Source organism: Cebus imitator, unplaced genomic scaffold (assembly GCF_001604975.1).
Source record: "Cebus imitator isolate Cc_AM_T3 unplaced genomic scaffold, Cebus_imitator-1.0 Scaffold240, whole genome shotgun sequence".
Lineage (NCBI taxonomy): Eukaryota > Metazoa > Chordata > Mammalia > Primates > Cebidae > Cebus > Cebus imitator.
This window is the reverse complement of record NW_016107555.1, coordinates 292,731-312,452: the sequence shown is the minus strand read 5'-3', so window position 1 is coordinate 312,452 and position 19,722 is coordinate 292,731. Positions and strand designations below refer to the sequence as shown.

At 60.7% G+C, this 19,722-nt stretch overlaps 3 protein-coding genes across 15 annotated transcripts in view; 2 read left to right on the top strand and 1 right to left on the bottom strand.

Moving 5' to 3' along the window:
• Positions 1 to 12,144, top strand: part of PLEKHG5 (pleckstrin homology and RhoGEF domain containing G5) — a 38,780-nt gene extending 26,636 nt beyond the window's left edge. For 6 of the 8 annotated variants that reach the window (XM_017498298.2, XM_017498297.2, XM_037727785.1 and 3 more), the window contains 20 exons: positions 840 to 969; positions 2,849 to 2,951; positions 3,327 to 3,390; positions 3,597 to 3,688; positions 4,453 to 4,589; positions 4,853 to 4,998; positions 5,532 to 5,735; positions 5,813 to 6,001; positions 6,365 to 6,460; positions 7,183 to 7,233; positions 7,354 to 7,503; positions 7,889 to 7,999; positions 8,113 to 8,262; positions 8,361 to 8,498; positions 8,648 to 8,767; positions 9,612 to 9,744; positions 9,822 to 9,937; positions 10,030 to 10,220; positions 10,679 to 11,458; positions 11,694 to 12,144. In XM_017498298.2, the coding sequence (XP_017353787.1) occupies positions 840 to 969; positions 2,849 to 2,951; positions 3,327 to 3,390; positions 3,597 to 3,688; positions 4,453 to 4,589; positions 4,853 to 4,998; positions 5,532 to 5,735; positions 5,813 to 6,001; positions 6,365 to 6,460; positions 7,183 to 7,233; positions 7,354 to 7,503; positions 7,889 to 7,999; positions 8,113 to 8,262; positions 8,361 to 8,498; positions 8,648 to 8,767; positions 9,612 to 9,744; positions 9,822 to 9,937; positions 10,030 to 10,220; positions 10,679 to 11,458; positions 11,694 to 11,703 (3,111 nt within the window). In that variant the 3' untranslated portion in view covers positions 11,704 to 12,144. Of the gene's footprint in view, positions 1 to 839; positions 970 to 2,848; positions 2,952 to 3,326; positions 3,391 to 3,596; positions 3,689 to 4,452; positions 4,590 to 4,852; positions 4,999 to 5,531; positions 5,736 to 5,812; positions 6,002 to 6,364; positions 6,461 to 7,182; positions 7,234 to 7,353; positions 7,504 to 7,888; positions 8,000 to 8,112; positions 8,263 to 8,360; positions 8,499 to 8,647; positions 8,768 to 9,611; positions 9,745 to 9,821; positions 9,938 to 10,029; positions 10,221 to 10,678 lie in introns of all 8 variants that reach the window. The other 2 variants (XM_017498302.2, XM_017498296.2) reach the window with 1 other exon arrangement.
• Positions 12,145 to 12,548: 404 nt separating this feature from the next.
• Positions 12,549 to 18,058, top strand: TNFRSF25 (TNF receptor superfamily member 25). Of its 3 annotated transcripts, none has more exons than XM_017498304.1 (10): positions 12,549 to 13,165; positions 13,691 to 13,811; positions 14,045 to 14,179; positions 14,555 to 14,722; positions 14,820 to 14,898; positions 16,129 to 16,184; positions 16,283 to 16,390; positions 16,565 to 16,599; positions 17,049 to 17,229; positions 17,462 to 18,058. In XM_017498304.1, the coding sequence occupies exons 1-10, from the start codon at positions 12,851 to 12,853 to the stop codon at positions 17,788 to 17,790; spliced, it is 1,527 nt and encodes a 508-aa protein (XP_017353793.1). In that variant the 5' UTR covers positions 12,549 to 12,850; the 3' UTR covers positions 17,791 to 18,058. The 3 variants fall into 3 exon arrangements, with proteins under 3 accessions (XP_017353793.1, XP_017353792.1, XP_017353794.1); XM_017498303.1 differs by having other exon boundaries at positions 16,562 to 16,599; XM_017498305.1 differs by having other exon boundaries at positions 16,109 to 16,191; positions 16,562 to 16,599.
• Positions 18,059 to 18,269: 211 nt separating this feature from the next.
• ESPN (espin) overlaps positions 18,270 to 19,722 on the bottom strand; it is a 37,495-nt gene continuing 36,042 nt past the window's right edge. For all 4 annotated transcript variants that reach the window (XM_017498291.2, XM_037727786.1, XM_017498292.2 and 1 more), the window contains one exon: positions 18,270 to 19,201. In XM_017498291.2, the coding sequence (XP_017353780.1) occupies positions 19,054 to 19,201 (148 nt within the window). In that variant the 3' untranslated portion in view covers positions 18,270 to 19,053. The remainder of the gene's footprint in view (positions 19,202 to 19,722) is intronic.

Here is a 19,722-nt window from a genome sequence, read left to right as displayed (position 1 = left end):
CACGCGCCACCATGCCCAGCTAATTTTTTGTATTTTTAGTAGAGACGGGGTTTCACCATGTTGACTAGGGTGGTCTCGATCTCTTGACCTCGTGATCCACCCGCCTCGGCCTCCCAAAGTGCTGGGATTACAGGCGTGAGCCACCGCGCCCGGCCAGAAATATTTTGAAACAAAACTTGGGAAAAATAAAGAGTGGAAAGTGAGAACTAGGAAGTCATGAATACTGATACCTGTTTACAGAGTCTGGCTGTGAAGAGATAGCAGGGAAGGCAGCGGTGTGGAGGGTGAGGTGAGGCCTCTGTAAACTGGAGGCCTAAGGCCAGGCGTGGTGGCTCACACCTGTAATCCCAGCACTTTGGGAGGCCAAGGTGGATGGATCACTTGAGGCCAGGAGTTTGAGACCAACCTGGGCAATGTGGTAAAACCCCCCATCTACAAAAAAATACAAAAACTAGCCTGCAGTAGTGTGTGCTTCTAGTTCAAGGTACTCGGGAGGCTGAGGCTAGAGGATCACTTGAATCTGGGAGGTCAAGGCTGCAGTTAGCCGTGAATGTGCCACTGTACTCCCTGTCTCAAAGAAAGAAAAAAAAAGATGGAGAAATAACCACGTGTTGGTGTGCCCACGGGGGAATGATCCAGCAGACGGGAAACCTGATGATGTGGGAGTGGGGGACTCCTGGGGGGGTGTCCCCTCGCCCTGGATTGAGGAATGGGTCTATTAGGGAGAGCTGGCCCCGGCTGGAGCAGGGCGGTTCATTCTGAGTCCCTGTGGCCCAGACAGGGGTGGGGGGATGTGGTGGAGCTCAGGGATCTCCTGAAGGCTTGTGTCCCCATCCCAGGTATGCCACCACGCCGACTGCCAGCAGCTGCACCGCCGGGGGCCCCTGAACCTGTGCGAGGCCTGTGACAGCAAGTTCCACAGCACCATGCATTATGATGGGCACGTCCGCTTTGACCTCCCACCTCACGGTGAGCGCAGGAGGGAGCCCAGCTCGGCCCCCAGAGCTCCCGAGGCTTGTTTCCCTAACTGTTGGAACCATGATAGAGGGCCATCAGAAGGACAAGTCGACTGTAAATAATGAAACCTGAGTATGCCACGGATCCTTTTGTTCCATGTGTTTTTTTAGCAGAGAGAAAGTCCATGACTGTGCCCCTTCCCGAGGCAGGCCGGTCTCTCTGGTGCTGTATTCTTACTGGTTCTCACCTCCCAAAGCTGCCCCTGCCCCTGGCCTGGGGCCCACACAGAGAAAGCCTCTTTCTTTCTAGCTCTGCCTGTCCTCAGGGCAGGGGACTTCTGGGCAAGTCCTCCAAGCCAGGGTGTGGGCCTAGCAGAGGTGGCATGGGGTGGGGGTGGCCAGGTCAGGAGGAGCTAGTAGCAGGAAGTAAGAAACTCCTCCTGGGCGGGGCGTGGTGGCTCACCTCTGTAATCCCAACACTTTGGGAGGCTGAGGAGGGTGGATCATGAGATCAGGTGTTTGTGACCAGCCTGACCAACATAGTGAAACCCCGTCTCTACTAAAAATACAAAAATTAGTTGGGCGTGGTGGCACGCGCCTGTAATCCCAGCTGCTCGGGAGGCTGAGGCAGGAGACTCGCTTGAACCTGGGAAGTGGAGGTTGCAGTGAGCTGAGATCGAACCACTGTACTCCAGCCTGGGCGACAGGACAAGACTCTATCTCAAAAAAAAGGAAACTGCTCAGCAGGGAACCAGCGCAGGCCCACCACCAACTTGCAGACACCCAGGCCTGGCGAGAAGTGCCAACCCTGTGTCCTTTCCCAGCTGACAAGAGGAACAAAAGGACTCTTCTGTTCGGGCACAGTGGCTCACGCCTGGAATCCCAATACTCTGGGAGGCCAGGGCAGGAGGATCATTTAAGCCCAGGAGTCCAAAACCAGCTTGGGAAACAGTGAGACCCCTTCTCTACAAAAACTACAAAAATTAGCCAGGTGTAATGGCACACACTTGTGGTCTCAGCTACTTGGGAGGCTGGATTGGAAGGATTGCTTGAACCTCCGCATGGAGGCTCTAGTGAGCCATGATTGTGCCACTGCACTCCAGCCTGAGAGACAGAGTCTCGCTCTGAGAGACAGAGGGAGACTCTGTCTCAAAAAACAATAAACACACAAACAAAAGGACCCTCTCCCTCTGCCAGGGCCCCCTAGGAATTCAGGTGCGGTCACAGCCATGGGGGAGGGGAGGCCTGAAAGAACGAGCTGTGGACTTTGGTCTCTTCCTGTAACAACCCCAGAGGCAGGGCTTCCTTATCCTTATTTTATAGAAGGGTAAACTGAGGCCACAGGTGGGTTTGTTTTGGGGGTGGAGCTTCACCGTGTGTGTCATCCTTGGGCCCTGTGTCTTTTTGGGGCTGTGGGGATAGATAGCAATGAGTGAGCTGGGAGAAGTGGCTCACACTGGTAATCCCAGCACTTTGGGAGGCCGAGGCGGGTGGATCACTTGAGGTCAGGAGTTCGAGACCAGCCTGGCCAACATGGTAAAACCCCATCTCTACTAAAAATACAAAAAAAGTGAGCCAGGCGTGGTGGTGCACGCATCTGTAATCGCAGCTACTCGGGAGGCTGAAGGATGAGAATTGCTTGAACCCAGGAGGCGGAGGTGCAGTGAGCCAAGATGGTGCCGCTGCACTCCAGCCTGGGTGACAGAGTGAGACCTTGTCTCAAAACAAAAACAAAAAACAATGGCTGAGCCCCTCTCCTCACAGAACTGAAGGGCCCTCACTACCTTGAACCTGGGGGCTCCAGGGTAATAGACTGTGGTCCCTCAGGAGGCGGCCAGGCTGCAGGCTAAGGAGGGGCCGGGAGGCACAGCCCCCTCTCGCTTTCTCCCAAGGCTCTGTCCTGGCCCGTAACGTGTCCACCCGGTCATGCCCACCGCGCACCAGCCCTGCAGTGGACTTGGAGGAGGAGGAGGAGAGCTCTGTGGATGGGAAAGGGTAGGTGAGGGGTGGATGGACAGAGAGATACCTGGGAGGGCCCCAAGGCTGGGTCTCAGATCACACGTTCAGGACCAGATGCTTTGGTGCCCTCCCAAGTAAGGCTGATGCACCTGCGTCTCCCCACCCCTGTGGCTGTCCTGATTCTGGGAAGAGGCCACCCAGTCCAGGCCAGCCTCCAGGGCACCTAGGATCCCAGCCGTCACCAGACTAGTTAGTTACGGTTGGGTGTGACTCCCATGTTGGCCACCAGAGGGCGCGCAGGCCCGGCTGGGTTGAATCAATGCCGGTTACCTGTCACCTGGAGTGAGCAAGGGGCAGGGACCTGGCGACAGACCCACACCTCCAGCCTCTGCCCTCGCTACTTCCCTGCAGGGACTGGAAGAGCACAGGCCTGAAACTCTCCAAGAAGAAAGCAGCAAGGAGGAGACACACAGATGTGAGGAGCCCCAGGGGCCGGCAGATGGGGGCTCCCGACAGCTTGCACCCTTTCCCGAGGATAGGCCTCCCTTCCGGAGGGCGGTGGGGAAGTCTGCACCCTGGGCTGCAGAGGTCTGGGAGATCACTGGGGCTCCCTTTCTTGCTGAGGGTCCCATCCCAGACCAGAGGGTGGGGAGGAGAAGCTCAAGGCCCCTGTCCTCTCAGGACCCAAGCAAGGAGTGCTTCACCCTGAAATTTGACCTGAATGTCAACATCGAGACGGAGATCGTCCCAGCCATGAAGAAGAAGTCGCTGGGGTAGGACTTGGTGGGGCTCACAGTGGAAGTGGGACTGAGGGCAGGTGTGGCCCCTGTGTCGCAGGCTCCGGGTCTCCACAGGTGTGACTGTGTGTGTGTGTTTGGTGGCCTGTGCTTCTAAGCATATCCGGGTGTGGGCAGACCCATGTGGGTGTGCACGCCAGTGTGAGGGAGTGTGGCGGGGTCTGTGTACTCGCGTGATTTTGTTGTTGCCGTGTTTGGGGTTTTTTTTTTGAGACGGAGTCTCGTTTTGTCACCCAGGCTGGAGTGCAGTGGCATGATCTTGGCTCATTGCAGCCTCCACCTCTGAGTTCAAGCAGTTTTCCCTGCCTCAGCCTCCTGAGTAGCTGGAATTACAGGTGCCCACCAGCACGCCCAGCTTTTTGTATTTTTTAGTAGAGACGGGGTTTCACCATGTTGGCCAAGCTGGTCTTGAACTCCTGACCTCAGGTGAACCGCCTGCCTCGGCCTCCCAAAGAGACTTGTGCGTTTTAATCATGTATGCAGGAGCCAGGCCTGCATGTGGGCGGGCTTGTGACGGGTCTGCTCTGGTGTGCAGACGCGCCCGTGTGAGAACCTCTGCAGGCAGGTGTCTGTGCACCTGCGAGTGATCCCAGGCTGGCTTCCCTTTTCCGTTGGGAAGGTGGGGGCAGCTGGGGCTGTGGGTGGGGTGGGGGCTCATGGAGGCGGGGCCTGAGCTGAAGAAGCTGCTGAAGCGACTGGCCGCTTGGCTCTAACACACACGCCTCCTGTCCTGGGGGCAGGGAGGTGCTGCTGCCTGTATTTGAAAGGAAGGGCATCTCGCTGGGCAAAGTGGACATCTACCTGGACCAGTCCAACACGCCCCTGTCCCTCACCTTCGAGGCCTACAGGTTTGGGGGACACTACCTTCGGGTCAAAGGTGAGCGGCAGATGGGGCCGCTGGGGCTGGTGGGGCCTCTTGGAGATAGGTGCCCTTCCCAGGCTCGGGTTCCCATTGGTCGTGGGCCTGAGCAGCCTCATTACCATACAGGTGTCTCTGCTGGGTGCTGCTGGCAGGGCAGGGCTGTTGGGGGAGGGCAGGCAGGCCTTGGTGTGGATCCTCTGGGGGGGAGAGGACTGGGGCCCCTCCTCCACCACACCTGGGTGCTGAGGATCTCTTGTGGCCCCCACATGCGGCCCCAGCCAAGCCCGGAGACGAGGGCAAGGCGGAGCAGGGAGTGAAGGACTCCAAGTCCCTGAGTCTGCCAATCCTGCGGCCGGCCGGGGCTGGGCCCCCTGCACTGGAGCGCGTGGACCCCCAGAGCCGCCGGGAGAGCCTGGACATCTTGGTGAGGAGGAGGGGATGTGTCAGGGAGGGGGTGGGAAGAGGCCCAGGCTGGACCCACGGCCCCTCCTCAGAGGCAGTCACCCTGCGTCCCTCACTGCCCCTGCTGGGGTTTTAATTGCCCCTTCTGGAAAAGGGGGCTGGCTGTGAGAGCAGGGGACTCTCCCTGGACCTGGCCATAGCCCAAGGTGAGGGCTTGTATCTAAGACTCTTCTAGTGCCAGGGAGTCAGTGTGTGCATGTGTGCCTGACAGCACTTGTGCCCGGGGCTACAGACCATCCAGACCACGTTCGCCAGTGCATCTGAGTGTAACTAACTCTGTGCTTCATGCTTGAGGCTGGAGGACTGGGGGAGGATAGTCTGGGCGTATCTACCTCTGGACTTTCCGGCCTCTAGATGTGTCTGCGTCCCAGGAGAGGGGACACCCCAGGGTAGAGATGCAGAGACCCTCCTCCATCCCAGACTGGCCTGAAGCCCTGGGGTGGGGCCGTGGGGGCTGACGGGGAGTCTTGGCCCTGACCACCCCTCCCTGGCCAGGCCCCTGGCCGCCGCCGTAAGAACATGTCGGAGTTCCTGGGGGAGGCGAGCATCCCCGGGCAGGAGCCCCCCACGACCTCCAGCTGCTCTCTGCCCAGTGGCAGCAGTAGCAGCACCAGCAGCGGCGACAGCTGGAAGAACCGGGCGGCCAGTCGCTTCAGCGGCTTTTTCAGCTCAGGCCTCAGCACCAGCACCTTTGGCCGGGTATGTGGCCCCATCAGCCCAGGGATCGGGCAGCTGGCTGGCCATGACCTCTGACCCTGACCAGGGTGTCCATCCAGGAGGTGGACAAGATGGAGCAGCTGGAGGGCAAGCTGCATGCCTATGGCCTCTTCGGGCTGCCCAGGCTGCCCCGGAGGCTGCGCTTTGACCATGACTCCTGGGAAGAGGAGGATGATGAGGAGGAGGATGAGGACAATGCCTGCCTGAGGCTGGAGGACAGCTGGCGGGAGCTCATTGATGGGCATGAGGTGAGTGCGGCCCACCATGCTTCTTTCTCCTTGTCCCGAAAGGGGGACAGCCCTTGGGAGGATCCAGTGATAGGATGCGCCATGGGACGCCCCAGAGAGGCCACTCTTCTCATTAGCCTACTCTGGAGACACTGAGGCTAGATAAAAATCGTGAGCTGCCTGGCTGTTTTAGTGGCAGAGGAGGGCCCAGAACTTGGGTGTTTTGACTGTGATTGTTCATGGGATGTCGAGGGTGACCCTGCTCCTCTTGGGACCTCCGTGTCACTATCAGGAAAATGAGAAAGTGCATGCACGTTGCTCACCCTCTCTGGCCACCCTGAGGTGCCCCAGGCCTCCCGGTTGACCGTCCTGCCCTCCCTCCAGAAGCTGACCCGGCGGCAGTGCCACCAGCAGGAGGCAGTGTGGGAGCTGCTGCATACGGAGGCCTCCTACATCAGGAAGCTTCGGGTGATCACCAACGTAAGTAGGGGTGCGCTGCTGCCCCGCCCCACCTTTCTGGTCTCTCTCTGGCAGCCCTCAGCTGAGTCTGAGCCTTTGCAGAAGGAGCAGGTGCCTGGCAATGAGGTGGGGGCAGGAAAGTCAGAGAAGGGCCGCCCCAGGGAGGAGGGGGCTCCTAGAGGAACCTGGGAGGAGGCTTTGGGCAGGTGTGTGAGGTTCAGCTGCAGGAGGCCTCCCAGGTGAGCCTCATTCTTTCACTTTCATTCAGTGGCTGTTTCCCAGCACCTGCTGTGTGCCGGGTGCCCAGCAGCTGGCACCCTGGACGGGACAGAGCAGGCAGGCAGTGTAGGGATTCTGCTCAGGGAGTGGAGCACCTGCTTGGAGGTTGGAGGACGGCTTCCTGGAGGGAGGAAGCACCCTCAGAGGTGAAACCTGGAGGCTGAGCCAGGGCAGAGGTGGAAAAGGGAATTCCAGGCGTGGCTGCAAGGCCAGTCTCGCCAGAGCTTCCCTCCAGGAGGGGCCAGGGCAGTGTGACCTCAGGAGGGCTGTGAGGTCTTTCCTCAGGGTCTGGACCTCCCAGGTGCGAAGGCCAAAGGGGACAGCCTACTTATCCCTGGCTGCTGTGGGGCCTCCTGGGAAGGGGAAGGGGGAGGCGTGGTGGGGAGCCTGAGGCCAGGTGGGGCCTGAGGGCGGGGACAACCCCCTGCCCCCGACCCCAGCCGCAGCATCCCCTGATCCCACAGCTGTTCCTGTGCTGCCTCCTGAACCTGCAAGAGTCGGGGCTGCTGTGTGAGGTGCGGTGGGGTTTGGGGGCGGTGGCGGGGGTGGTACCAGGGAGGAGGGCGGGACCTGGACCTGGGGCGGGGCTAACTTGGTGGAGGGGCGTGGCCAACCGCGCCTCCCGCCGCGCCCAGGTGGAGGCGGAGCGCCTGTTCAGCAACATCCCGGAGATCGCGCAGCTGCACCGCAGGCTGTGGGCCGGCGTGATGGCGCCGGTGCTGGAGAAGGCGCGGCGCACTCGGGCGCTGCTGCAGCCCGGGGACTTCCTCAAAGGCTTCAAGATGGTACGGGCGGGGCCGGGTGCAAGCGCGGGCACTGAGGCAGGGCCGGGGCGCCGAAAAGTCTCCACCGCCCGATCCGGTCTGCCCAGCATCCCCAACCTCCCCCAGGCCCGTGACCACATATGACCCTTTGTGGCCACGGGTGAGAAATTAGGAGACAGTCGCCCGGGTTTGAGCCCTCACCTGGCCATCCACCCCTGCTCCCTGGCGGCGGGTGGTCACTTTGGCTGAGGCTGTTTCCTCATCTGGAAACAGGGATCATAAGCTTGCCGCCCCCCTGGGGTGGTCGCCCAGGTGCAGTAAGGAAGCGCTTGCGCAGCGCCAGGCGCGGGCCGGCCCGCAGGGAGCGCGCGGTAACCGGCGCCGTGGTTGTTCTGCCCCGGGCCAGTTTGGCTTGCTCTTCAAGCCCTACATCCGCTACTGCATGGAGGAGGAGGGCTGCATGGAGTACATGCGTGGCCTGCTGCGCGACAACGACCTCTTCCGGGCCTACATCACGGTGAGGGCGCGAGTGCCACGGGTGGGGCGCAGGGGCGCAGGAGGATGGGACCCTGGGTGGGGCCGGGTGGGGCGGGTCCTTCCCTGAGCCCCACCCCCACTCCCCCACTCCAGTGGGCGGAGAAGCACCCACAGTGCCAGCGGCTGAAGCTGAGCGACATGCTGGCCAAGCCCCACCAGCGGCTCACCAAGTACCCGCTGCTGCTCAAGGCAGTGCTGAGGAAGACCGAGGAGCCGCGCGCCAAGGAGGCCGTCGTCGTCATGGTAACCCTGCTGTTCGGTGGGGGGGCGGGGCAGTCCCCCCTGCGCGGCTCTCTGTCCTGTCCAAACCCTGGGCCTGAAGCCCCCTCGCCTGCCCCTAGATCGGCTCCATGGAGCGCTTCATCCATCACGTGAACACATGCATGCGGCAGCGGCAGGAGCGGCAGCGGCTGGCGGCCGTGGTGAGCCGCATCGACGCCTACGAGGTGGTGGAGAGCGGCAGCGACGAAGTGGACAAGGTGGGCGCGTGTTTGTGGGGCTTGCGGGCTGGGAGGGAGGAAGGCCAAGCTGGCAGGCCGGGGCTGTGTTGGGCATCCCACTGAGGATGCCTAGCTGAGAAGGGGGTCAGGCCCTGGCCTCCCCTACACTCAAGGCTGTCCATCCCCAGCTCCTGAAGGAATTTCTGCACCTGGACCTGACAGCGCCCATCCCCGGCGCCTCACCGGAGGAGACGCGACAGCTGCTGCTGGAGGGGAGCCTGAGGATGAAGGAGGGGAAGGACAGCAAGGTGACTCCAGGGCCACCCTCCCCAGTGCCCTGTCCTTCTTGGGGACCTACTGGGCCCCTCTCAGTTCCCCAGTCACTTGGGCGATGACTCAAGAACCAGTGATCTTGTCATAGTGGATGACAGTTCTCTGCCTGCCATTTACAAGTCCAGCAGCAGGGTCCTAGCTCTTGGAAGTGCCAGTTGTGCCCACCTGTTGGTGCCATGTGGGTTCCTCGTGGGAGTGTGGCCACATTCCACAACTGGGCCAGGAACCCCAGAGCCCTGCTCCTGTGCTGTGGCCCCTTCAGGCATGGGGCAGCTGAGAGCTTGCACACAGTGACTTCAAAGTCAACACTTCTTTTTTTTTTTTTGAGACGGAGTCTTGCTCTGTGGCCCAGGCTGGAGTGCAGTGGCACGATCTCGGCTCACTGCCATCTTCGCCTCCTGGGTTCAAGTGATTCTCCTGCCTCAGCCTCCCAGGTATCTGGGACTACAGGCATGTGCCACCACACCCAGCTAATTTTTTATATTTTTAGTAGAGGTGGGATTTCACCATATTGGCCAGGCTAGTCTTGAGTTCCTGACCTCGTGATCTGCCTGCCTCGGCCTCCCAGAGTGCTAGGATTACAGGTGTGAGCCACCATGTCCGGCCTCAGTCACCACTCTTCTTTTTAATGTAAACTTGCATTGAGATAAGTCTTCAACATACATCTCAGTGAAAAAGAATCATCTCCCTCTTCATTTTAATTTTACTTGAAGGTTCATGATGGGAGGAGTGCTTGACCAAAGCCGAGTGCTCCCAGGGGAGGCCGGTGCCACAGCCCTGGCCCTGACCCTGCTGGCCTCTCTGGCCCCCTCACTGCAGATGGACGTGTACTGCTTCCTCTTCACGGATCTGCTCTTGGTGACCAAGGCAGTGAAGAAGGCCGAGAGGACCAAGGTCATCAGGCCACCACTGCTGGTGGATAAGATCGTGTGCCGGGAGCTACGTGACCCTGGTAAGGAGCCCTGGTCTCCTGGTTCTGGGCGGGGGCCGTCGTCCCTGCTGACACTGACTTGGGCCTTCCCTACCCAGGCTCCTTCCTCCTTATCTACCTGAATGAGTTTCACAGCGCTGTGGGGGCCTACACGTTCCAGGCCAGTGGCCAGGCCTTGTGCCGTGGCTGGGTGGACACCATTTATAATGCCCAGGTGAGCGAAGAGTGGTGAGTGGGCAGCAGGGCCGACGGGGGAGCTGCTGGTCACGACCCGTTCTGCTTAGTGCACCCCAACCCTCCTTGCAGAACCAGCTGCAGCAGCTGCGTGCACAGGAGCCCTCAGGCAGCCAGCAGCCCCTGCAGAGCCTGGAAGAGGAGGAGGATGAACAGGAGGAGGAAGAGGAGGAGGAGGAGGAAGTCGAGGAGAGTAGTGCTTCAGCTGCCAGTTCCCCCACCATCTTGCGGAAAAGCAGTGGCAGCCCCGACTCTCAGCACTGGTATGTCTGCTCATGACCACCCAGCAGGTCAAAGCAGGACAAGTACTCCAGCCTAGGACTCCTGGAGGCCCGGCCACGTCCCCGCCCTCCCAATGGCCTCTGTCATGAACCCGGTGGGAGCGGGGCTCTGTCTCCCCCGGAGTCCAGGTGAGGAGGGCAGACACCTTTCCACATGCTGCCAGCTCTGACCCGTTCGTGGTAGTTGCCTGGGGTGCTGTGCTGAGGATCCTTAGAGCAGGTCCAGCCTTGACAGGGAAGAGTGCAGGGCGTGCTAGTGAGGTCTGTTGTGGGCACTGGAGCTGGAAGATCTGCCACACCTGCCACATGCTGCCATCTCTGAGTCTCCAGCCCCAGTAGGGCAGAGGCTGTACACCACTCAGTGTGCGCTGCCCAGCCCGGGGCTGCCTCAGGCCACCTAGGCTTCATGGCCTGGGCTGACTCTGCTTCCGGCCCCACAGTGCCTCGGATGGCTCCACGGAGACCCTGGCCATGGTTGTGGTGGAGCCTGGGGAGACGCTGTCCTCGCCAGAGTTCGACGGTGGTCCTTTCAGCTCCCAGTCCGATGAGACCTCTCTCAGCACCACTGCCTCATCCGCCACGCCTACCTGTGAGCTGCTGCCCCTGGGCCCAGTGGACGGCCGCTCCTGCTCCATGGACTCTGCCTATGGCACCCTCTCCCCAACCTCCTTACGAGACTTTGTGGCCCCAGCCCCTGTGGCAGAGCCAGTGCCTCAGCCCACAGAGACCCCACGAGCTCCTTCCCCTCCACCCTCGCCCCGTCTCCGCCGCCGCACCCCTGTACAGCTGCTGACCTGCCCGCCCCACCTGCTCAAGTCTAAGTCTGAGGCCAGCCTCCTCCAGCTGCTGGCAGGGGCTGGCACCCATGGGGCACCCCCTGCCCCCAGCCGCAGCCTGTCAGAGCTCTGCCTGGCTGTTCCAGCCCCAGGTATTAGGACTCAGGGATCTCCTCGGGAAGCTGGGCCCAGCTGGGATTGCCCGGGGGGCCCCAGCCCTGGCAGTGGTCCTGAGCTGTCAGAGCCAGAGGACAGAAGCAGCTGCCTGGCCGGGGAACCTGCAGGCTCCGACAGGAAGAGATGTGGAGAGCTGCCCTCGGGGGCCTCTCCTGCGGTCCAGCCTGAGCCCCCACCAGGGGTCTCCACTCAGCACAGGAAGCTGACCCTGGCTCAACTCTACCGAATCCGGACCACCCTGCTGCTTAACTCCACGCTCACTGCCTCGTGAGTGGCCTGGCCTGGGGTAGGGCAGGCAGCTCAGGGTGCTGGCATGGGGCCCAGTCATGCCTGGGAGCGTCACATTTGGGGAGGGCGACGGCGGAGGGAGCCTGAACCCTGCCCAGTGTCTGGGTGTAGGGAGCTGTGAAGGCGCCTGAGGAGTGCTCTGGGGAGGAGAGGGTGGCCAGAGCCACTCTGAATGGCATCAGCCAAAGGACTCTCTCCCGTCCCCACCCTGCAGGGAGGTCTGAGGAGAGGGAGGCCCCCAAGAGTGCCACTGACCAAGAGACAGCAGATAGCCTGCCTCCTGGGGTGTGCCAGCACCTGCTTCAGCCACTGCCTCCGTGTGTGTGAGCCGGATGCTGGGCAGGACCCCTGCCTATGCCTGGCCCGATTTGTGCTTTGCCAGCCTGGATGGAGTGGAGAGTGGAGGTGGCTCGGGCTACAGTACCACCCCCACCTTTGCAGGCAGCCCCTCGTCACCTACTTGCTGAAGTTACCAGCTTGACTCTTCAGGGCTGGGCTCCCAGGCTGCCCATCCCTCTTCCACCCTCACTGGCCTCCAGTGGGACTCCCTCCTGCCCCACCCCCACCTTCCCAGTCCCACAGGCCGCCTTTGGCTTGCACTGGTCCTGTAAAGTTGCATATTTATTGAACTTTTGGTTCTTTTATAAAGACTCGTCTAGACTCCACTGGGAAGAGTCCTTTGCTTTGGGGCCCAGTGACTCGGTGCCTTGAGCTCAGGGCGGCCTCCTGTGTTCCTGTGCCCCTCGACGTGCCACGGATGGAGCTTGTGGGATGCATCTGGGAAATAATGGGGGGATGGGGTGCCACCGGACCAACACCCCCGGACTTCCCCATCCTCAGCCACAACCAGAGCCTCTCTCCAGATGCCCCCTGGGATTCAGGGCCGAATCTGCCCAGTTCCCACACTCAGGCCAGCTCTCTGGGGAAGGTGGGTCCCCCGTGGGGGGTCCCTTCAGGTACTTTAAATACAGAGTCTCACTCTGTTGCCCAGGTTGGAATACAGTGGTGTGATCTCAGCTCACTGCAACCTCTGCCTCCCGGGTTCAAACAATTCTGCCCCAGCCCCACTGGTAGCTGGAGCTGCAGGTGTGCACCCCCATGCCCGGCTAATTTTTCTATTTTAAGTAGAGATGGGGTTTCACCATATTGGTCAGGCTGGTCTTGAACTCCTGACCTCAAGTGGTCCACCCGCCTTGGCCTCCCAAAGTGCTAGAATTACAGGCGTGAGCCACTGTACCCGTCGCCTTCAGGTACTTTTCACCCAAGCCCCTCCCTGGCTGGGGGTGCGGAGGTCGAGAGAGAAGTCACTTGCCCTGTCTCTACCTTGAAGTGGTTCTCAGGGTTGGGGTGAGACTTGGTGTGGGGACTGGGATGCATCTCTGTTCTGTGGCCCTGGTCGCGTTCGCAGGTTCTCCCTGGGCCTGTCAGCCGGCGCCAAATGAGCTCAGGTGGGGGGTGGAGGTTCCCGGTCAAACTCCGTCGGGCTCCGCGGCCCCGCCCCTCCTCCAGGCGGGCCCTTCTAGATGGCGCGGGGCGGGCCCTGCGGGCGCGGGGCTAAAGGCGGAACCTCGGCGGGAAGAGCGGACCGAGCCGGGAAGCCCCTGGGCGCCCGTCGGAGGGCCCAGCGCGGCGCGGAGGGCCATGGAGCAGCGGCCACGGGGCTGCGTGACGGCGGCGGTGGCTGCGGTGAGTTGAGACGCAGGAGGCGAGGGGCAGCTTTGAGTTTTGTCCCAAGAGCCTCGACTAAGGAAGGAAGGGGCCTCCCCAGGCGCGACTGACTCCACTCCAAGCCTCGCTGGGGGCTGGGCTGGCCGCCCCTTCCGACCTAGTTGGAGGCTCCGCCAGGGCGAGGCCCTTCCACTGAGAGGAAACCCCTCCCAGGGGGTCTGAGGGCCCCAGGCAGAGAATCATCAGTGTTCCTCCCCAGCAGAAAGCATGGGTAGGGGTGGGGGCGCTGCCGGGTCCCTGCCCTGGTGGCGGAAAACTTGTGCGGGACTGGCAAGAGCCCCCTCCTCTGCCCCTCCCAAGCCCAGTGTGTGCACGGGGGAAGGAAGTTAGTCCCATCTCCACCCTGGGCACCCCTTCTGCCCGGGGCCTGGGAAGTGGGGTGCTCTGTGGGCAAATGCTGGGGCCTCTGAAACGGAGGAGACGTGGCAGGGAGAGGCCCCACGTGGGCAGCTGCGCAGAGAGTCAGCGGCACCTGTCCCCCAGGAGCTCCTCTTGGTGCTGCTGGTGCCCCAGGCCCAGGGTGGCACTCGTAGCCCCAGGTGTGACTGTGCCGGTGACTTCTACAAGAAGATTGGTCTGTTTTGTTGCAGGGGCTGCCCAGCGGGTAAGTGGCCACAGGGGTGGGAGGGGCATGGGGCAGGCCGGGCTGGAGAGGGGGCTGGAGAGGTGGCGGGCAGGCCAGGGAGGTAAGAGGAGACTGGCGGAGGAGGTGGGGGGGTGCTGACAGAGAAGTAGGGAGCTGGAGAGAAGGAAGGAAGGAGGGAGTGCATGGCGGGGAGCAGGTGGGGGGGTGCTGGGCAGCCCCTCTGCCTGCCTGACCCCTGCCTGGTTCCGCAGGGCACTACCTGAAGGCCCCCTGCACGGAGCCCTGCGGGAACTCTACTTGCCTTCCGTGTCCTCGAGACAGCTTCTTGGCCTGGGAGAACCACCATAATTCTGAATGTGCCCGCTGCCAAGTCTGTGATGAGCAGGGTGAGGGGCTTCTCAGTGCTTGGCAGGGGGCTCCTAAGGACAGGCCTTTCAGAAGGAAGTGGCTGGCTTGGGCCCAACCTTGGGGTGTGAGGGTCCTGTGCCCACCCTTGCCAGAACCCTCCACCCTGATCCTCCTTCGGGGTGCCCTTGCCCCTTCTCTCTTCCTGGTGACCTTTGCGTCTGTCCATGTGCGTTGGCCTCTGGTTGGCCTTGATCTCTGAGCTTGTGTTTTAGGGTAGCCCTGCACTTGTCCGTCTCTCGCCTATTCCTGTCCCCATTATCTTGGTGGGGGAAGTCTGCCTCTGCCTTTGCCACTCCACGGGAGCCTCTGGCCCTGACCAACTCTCCATTCCCCATCTCCCTGCACCCCACCAGCCTCTCAGGTGGCCCTGGAGAACTGTTCTGCAGTGGCAGACACCCACTGTGGCTGTAAGCCAGGCTGGTTTATGGAGTGCCAGGTCAGCCAGTGTATCAGCAGCTCACCCTTCTACTGCCGACCCTGCCTAGACTGCAGGGCCCTGCACCGCCACACGAGGCCACTCTGTGAGTACCCCCACCCAGGGCTATCTACTCCCAGACCCCCTTCCCCTGCCTGCCTTACTCCTGTCCCATGCTGACCCACGCCTCTCCTGGACTGCAGGTTCCCGCTATGATACTGACTGTGGGACCTGCCTGCCCGGCTTCTATGAACACGGTGATGCCTGCGTGTCCTGCCCCACGTAATTCCTAGCTGTCTTGGGATGGAGGGAAGGGCTGCTGGGAGCAAGGTGGGGGCCTGGGGTGGGGCAGGTGCTGCCAGTTCAGGAATGGGAAGAGGGGACAGGGAGTAGAGAGCTTGGTTCTGTGGTGGGTGGGGCCCACTTCAGGCAAACTTAGATGGCAAAAGAGAAATCTGTATCCACCTTAGCCAGATAAATAAGGGTGTATGCCTTCACTTTCAGCCAGCATGCCCCCACCCAACCATCCTTCCAGCCAGATATTATGGATGGATTTGTCACTTATACAGAGTCACATTGATACAGCTTTAAAACTTGGGCTGAAGGAGGTTGAGGCTGCAGTGGGCTATGATAGTGCCAACGCACTTCAGCCTGGGCAGCAGAGCGAGACCTCATCTATTAAAATCAATAAATACAAACAAACTTGGGCCTAGAGTCAGGATTGTGCCGCAGGTTCTCTAGGGTATCTTCGGCAAGTTCAGAGAATTAACCTATCTGATGTGTGGTGGCCCTTTCTGAACATGGGGATGTTAGTAGGTTCTTCACAGGCCTTTGATCTTTGATTAGAGGTAAGGGACTTTCTGTATCCATTCAAGTCTTTTTTTTTTTTTTTTTTTTTGAGATGGAGTCATGCTCTGTCACCCAGACTGGAGTACAGTGGTTCGATCTCGGCTCACTGCAACCTCCGCCACCCACGTTCAAGTGATTCTCCTGCCTCAGTCTCCCAAGCAGCTGGGACTATAGGCGCATGCCACCATGCCTGGCCAATTTTTGTATTTTTAGTGGAGACGGGGTTTCATCATGTTGACCAAGATGGTCTTGATCTCTTGACCTTGTGATTCATCCACCTTGGCCTTCCAAAGTGCTGGAATTCCAGGTGTGAGCCACCTCGCCCGGCTTCCATTCAAGTCTTTATTGAACATCTGCTATGTTCTAGACACTGTTCTAGGTGCTGGGGATACAATAGAGAACAAAATAGGCAAAAATCCCTGTCCTTTTGGGGTTGACATTCTAGTGACTCTTCAGGTAGTCTAGAAGAAGCTCAATGAATATTATCTGCCGTTATTGTTACTGGGGACACAATGACAGGAGCATTCTTGGGTAGAGTGAGGCTCACAGGAGAGAGGCCTGGGGAGGGAAGGGCCTCTAGGGTGGAGCAGATGCTGGGCAGTCTTGGGGAGCCCCTCCTGGTGTGCACCCCCTCATCCCTCAGGCCACCCCCCTCCCTTGCAGGAGCACCCTGGGGAGCTGTCCAGAGCGCTGTGCCACTGTCTGTGGCTGGAGGCAGAGTAGGTGGTGTGCTGGGAATGCAAGTGGGAGAACTGGGATGGGCCAAGCGGAGGTGGGTGGGGGTGGTTACCACCCAACACCCACCAGCTGCTTTCAGTGTTCTGGGTCCAGGTGCTCCTGGCTGGCCTTGTGTTCCCCCTCCTGCTTGGGGCCACCCTGACCTACACTTACCGCCACTGCTGGCCTCACAAGCCCAGGGTTACTGGTAAGTACACGCAGGGTCAGGATGGGTAGCCCAGAGTCTACTCAATGCTGATACAGAAGGGGAAACTGAGGCAGGGAGTGTGGGTGCAGAGGAACCCTAGAGGAGCTGCACCAGCACCCAGGTCCAGGAGGCCTGCCTGGTTGCTGACTGACTGCAGTCTCTCTGTGTCAGCAGATGAAGCTGGGATGGAGGCTCTGACCCCACCACTGGTAAGAACTTCACTGTGTGATTCGGGCCTGCCTTCTAGAGCTGGAAGATCAAGCCTTATTGTGATCCCTAGAGCTTGGCACGTGGCCAGCACAGGATAGCCCTGGTGGATGGAGGTGTTGGGAGCTGAGTCATCAGTGGATTAGCCCAGCACAGTGCCTGCCCTCAAGGGGTGCTCAGTCAGCTGGGGTTCAGACATGTACACAGGCGCTAACAGTCCAATGGAGGGAATGCCCCATGGTGCTGCGGGACAGTAGGAAGGAGACAGGGGCAGGGGACTCAAGGCAGAGGCAAGAATTCTGCTGGGCCATAGTGAGAGCAGGGCCAACTTGGGGAGGTGTCATTGCGGGGTGTCTGCTGACTGAACCAGGGACTGTCCCCTCCTGGACAGGCACTGCAACTAAGGGGCCTTAGCAAGCAGGACTGACCTGGGGCCCCTCTTGGCTTCCAGGCCACCCATCTGTCACCCTTGGACAGCGCCCACACCCTTCTAGTGCCTTCTGACAGCAGTGAGAAGATCGGCACCGTTCAGTTGGTGGACAACGGCTGGACCCCTGGCTGCCCCCAGTCCCAGGAGGTCCTCTGCCCGCAGGTGACATGGTCCTGGGACCAGTTGCCCAACAGAGCTCTTGGTAAGGGATGTCAGTGGCCCGAGGCCTTGACCTCATTCTCCTGTCTGAGGCAGGAAATTGCAGTTTCACAACATATCCACTTTCCGCCCCCTAACTGACCGGGTCCATCCTCTGTGCCCTGACCGGCGGGATCCAGCGGGTTTCTGGCCTAGGGTACCTTCACGAACGCCCCTGACTCCGCCTACTGACCGCAGCCCGCGTACCCCATTGGCTCTCTCTGGCTCTGCCCCAGGCCCCGCTCCTGTGCCCACGCTCTCGCCAGAGTCCTCAGCGGGCTCGCCAGCAGTAATGCTGCAGCCCGGCCCGCAGCTCTACGACGTGATGGATGCGGTCCCCGCCCGGCGCTGGAAGGAGTTCGTGCGCACGCTGGGGCTGCGTGAGGCGGAGATCGAAGCCGTGGAGGTGGAGATCGGCCGCTTCCGAGACCAGCAGTACGAGATGCTCAAGCGCTGGCGCCAGCAGCAGCCCGCGGGCCTGGGCGCCGTCTACGCGGCCCTGGAGCGCATGGGGCTGGACGGCTGTGCAGAGGACTTGCGCAGCCGCCTGCAGCGCGGCCCGTGACACGGCGCCCACTCGCCACCCAGGCGCTCTGGTGGCCCTTGCAGAAGCCCTAAGTACGGTTACTTATGAGTGTAGACATTTTATGTCACTTATTAAGCCACTGGCACGGCCCTGCGTAGCAGCACCAGCCGGCCCCTCCCCAGCTCGCCCCTATCGCTCCAGCCAAGGTGAAGAAGCACGGACCAATGTCGAGAGGGGGTCAAGAAATTTCTGTTTCTTGGCCAGAGTTCGGCTGAAATTGTGGTATTAAACCTGTGGGAAAAAAAAAGCGGCGACTTCTTGGCGTTTCTGCGGGGCTGGGGGTGTTAAGTGACCTGGACTTGTTTTCCTGGGGTAGTCGAAGGGGTCAGGAATCTTGTCACCCCTGGGTCTGGCACCCATGGTGGAGTCCATTGTGGCCTTAGCTCCCAAGCCTGCCCCTCCCGAGTCCACTCTGGCCCAATTACCCCGAGAAGAGAGCAAGCCGCAGCCACAGTCAGTGAGTGCACGGGAGCCCCGGGCGGATGAGAGTGCTTTAATGGGGCTGTGAGGTGGCAGGGACAGGGTCGGGTGGGGTGCAGCAGCTGGAGACACAGGGTTGGGGCCCCTCATCCTCTATTCACTCTACCGGGACAGTGACAGGGTCTGGGAAGGGAGGGGGCCTGGCTGAGGATGGGCGCAGACTTGAGGGAGGTGGGGCAGAGTGGGGTCCTGGGAGCCGCAACTGCGGCCCGGCAGACAGGCAGTTTTCGTCGTTTCTGGTAAACAAATGACTGAGAGGAAACCCTCGGCGGGGATTAGAAATGACGCCCTGGCTGGGCCGGCGTAGATCTGGGTCAGGGAGTGAGGGAAAACCCCTTCCCCGAGCTCGGGGCCTGCCTCCACCCAGGATGCGCCTGCGACACCGGTTCCGGGGTGCGGGGGAGGGGGCTGCATCCTGGAGGGGGCTGAGCCCCGCAGGAAAACAGAGTCAACCATCCACGGGGCTGGGGAGAGCTCTGCACTCTTTGATAGTCAAGGAACATGCAAACATATGTAAGTCGCATGCAAATAAGCAGCATTTTTTTTGTTGTTGTTTGCATCAGCAGCTTGGGCACTTTTTCTGGGCGACTGGGGCGGTGGGTGCACTCCAGTGTCGCCAAGGGCTGGGGATGCAGGGGCCAGGGTGGGGGGTCGGGGAGGGTTTCCAGCGCGGGAGGGGAGGGCTGTGAGGCTCCCAGCCCTTCCACTGGGGCCTGGCTGGCTGGGGTTGGGGCAGGGGGCCCCTGGCAAGAGGGCTGGCTTCTAGTACTTAGCGATGTCCCCCTTCTTCAGGATGACCTGTCGCTGCCAGGGTGCCAGCTTGCTCTCATCATAACCCAGCGTCCGCAGCTTCTCTGACTGCTCCTTCTCCCGCTGCATCTCCTCCTGCTTCTGTCGCTCCTCTTCTTTCCTGAGGGTGGGGGTGGGGGCAGACCCAGTGAAGTCTGGGGCCACATGTCGGGGCTGGCAGAAAGAGTGGGCTAGGCCCCAGGCAGAGGCCAGGCCACCCATGAAAGGAGTGGGTTACTGAGGGAGGGGGCTGGGTTGCTGAAGACAGAGGGGCTAGATCGGGGGCAGAATGGGGTTACCGGAGCACAGGGGAGCTGGGGGAGTGGGAGGCTGAGGCTGGATTATTGTGGGCTGGCATGTTACTGGAAACAAAGCTGCTGGGTCACTGGCTGGCACCGTGTGAGGAGGAGGTGTGGCAGGGTGCAGTGGCAAGATGACGGGACCAGGACTTGAGTTGTTGGGGAGCTGTTGATATGAATTACTGAGGACTGGGGTGGGGCTGCTAGGGAGCAGAGAGACCATATAATTGAGAGACAACAATTGAGAATAGATGTGCCCGTTGACAGAATAGCCACTAAACACGTGTGGCTGCTGAGCATTTGAAATGTGGTTGGTCTAAATTGTGACGGATTGCAGGTGTAA

Bases quoted from the DNA above. Each gene is read 5' to 3' on its own strand.
- TNFRSF25 (XM_017498305.1), top strand. From the start codon at position 12,851: ATGCATCTCTGTTCTGTGGCCCTGGTCGCGTTCGCAGGTTCTCCCTGG. The intron at 14,899-16,108 runs GTAATTCCTAGC...CTCATCCCTCAG, and splicing joins GCCTGCGTGTCCTGCCCCAC to GCCACCCCCCTCCCTTGCAG. The intron at 16,600-17,048 runs GTAAGAACTTCA...CTTGGCTTCCAG, and splicing joins AGGCTCTGACCCCACCACTG to GCCACCCATCTGTCACCCTT.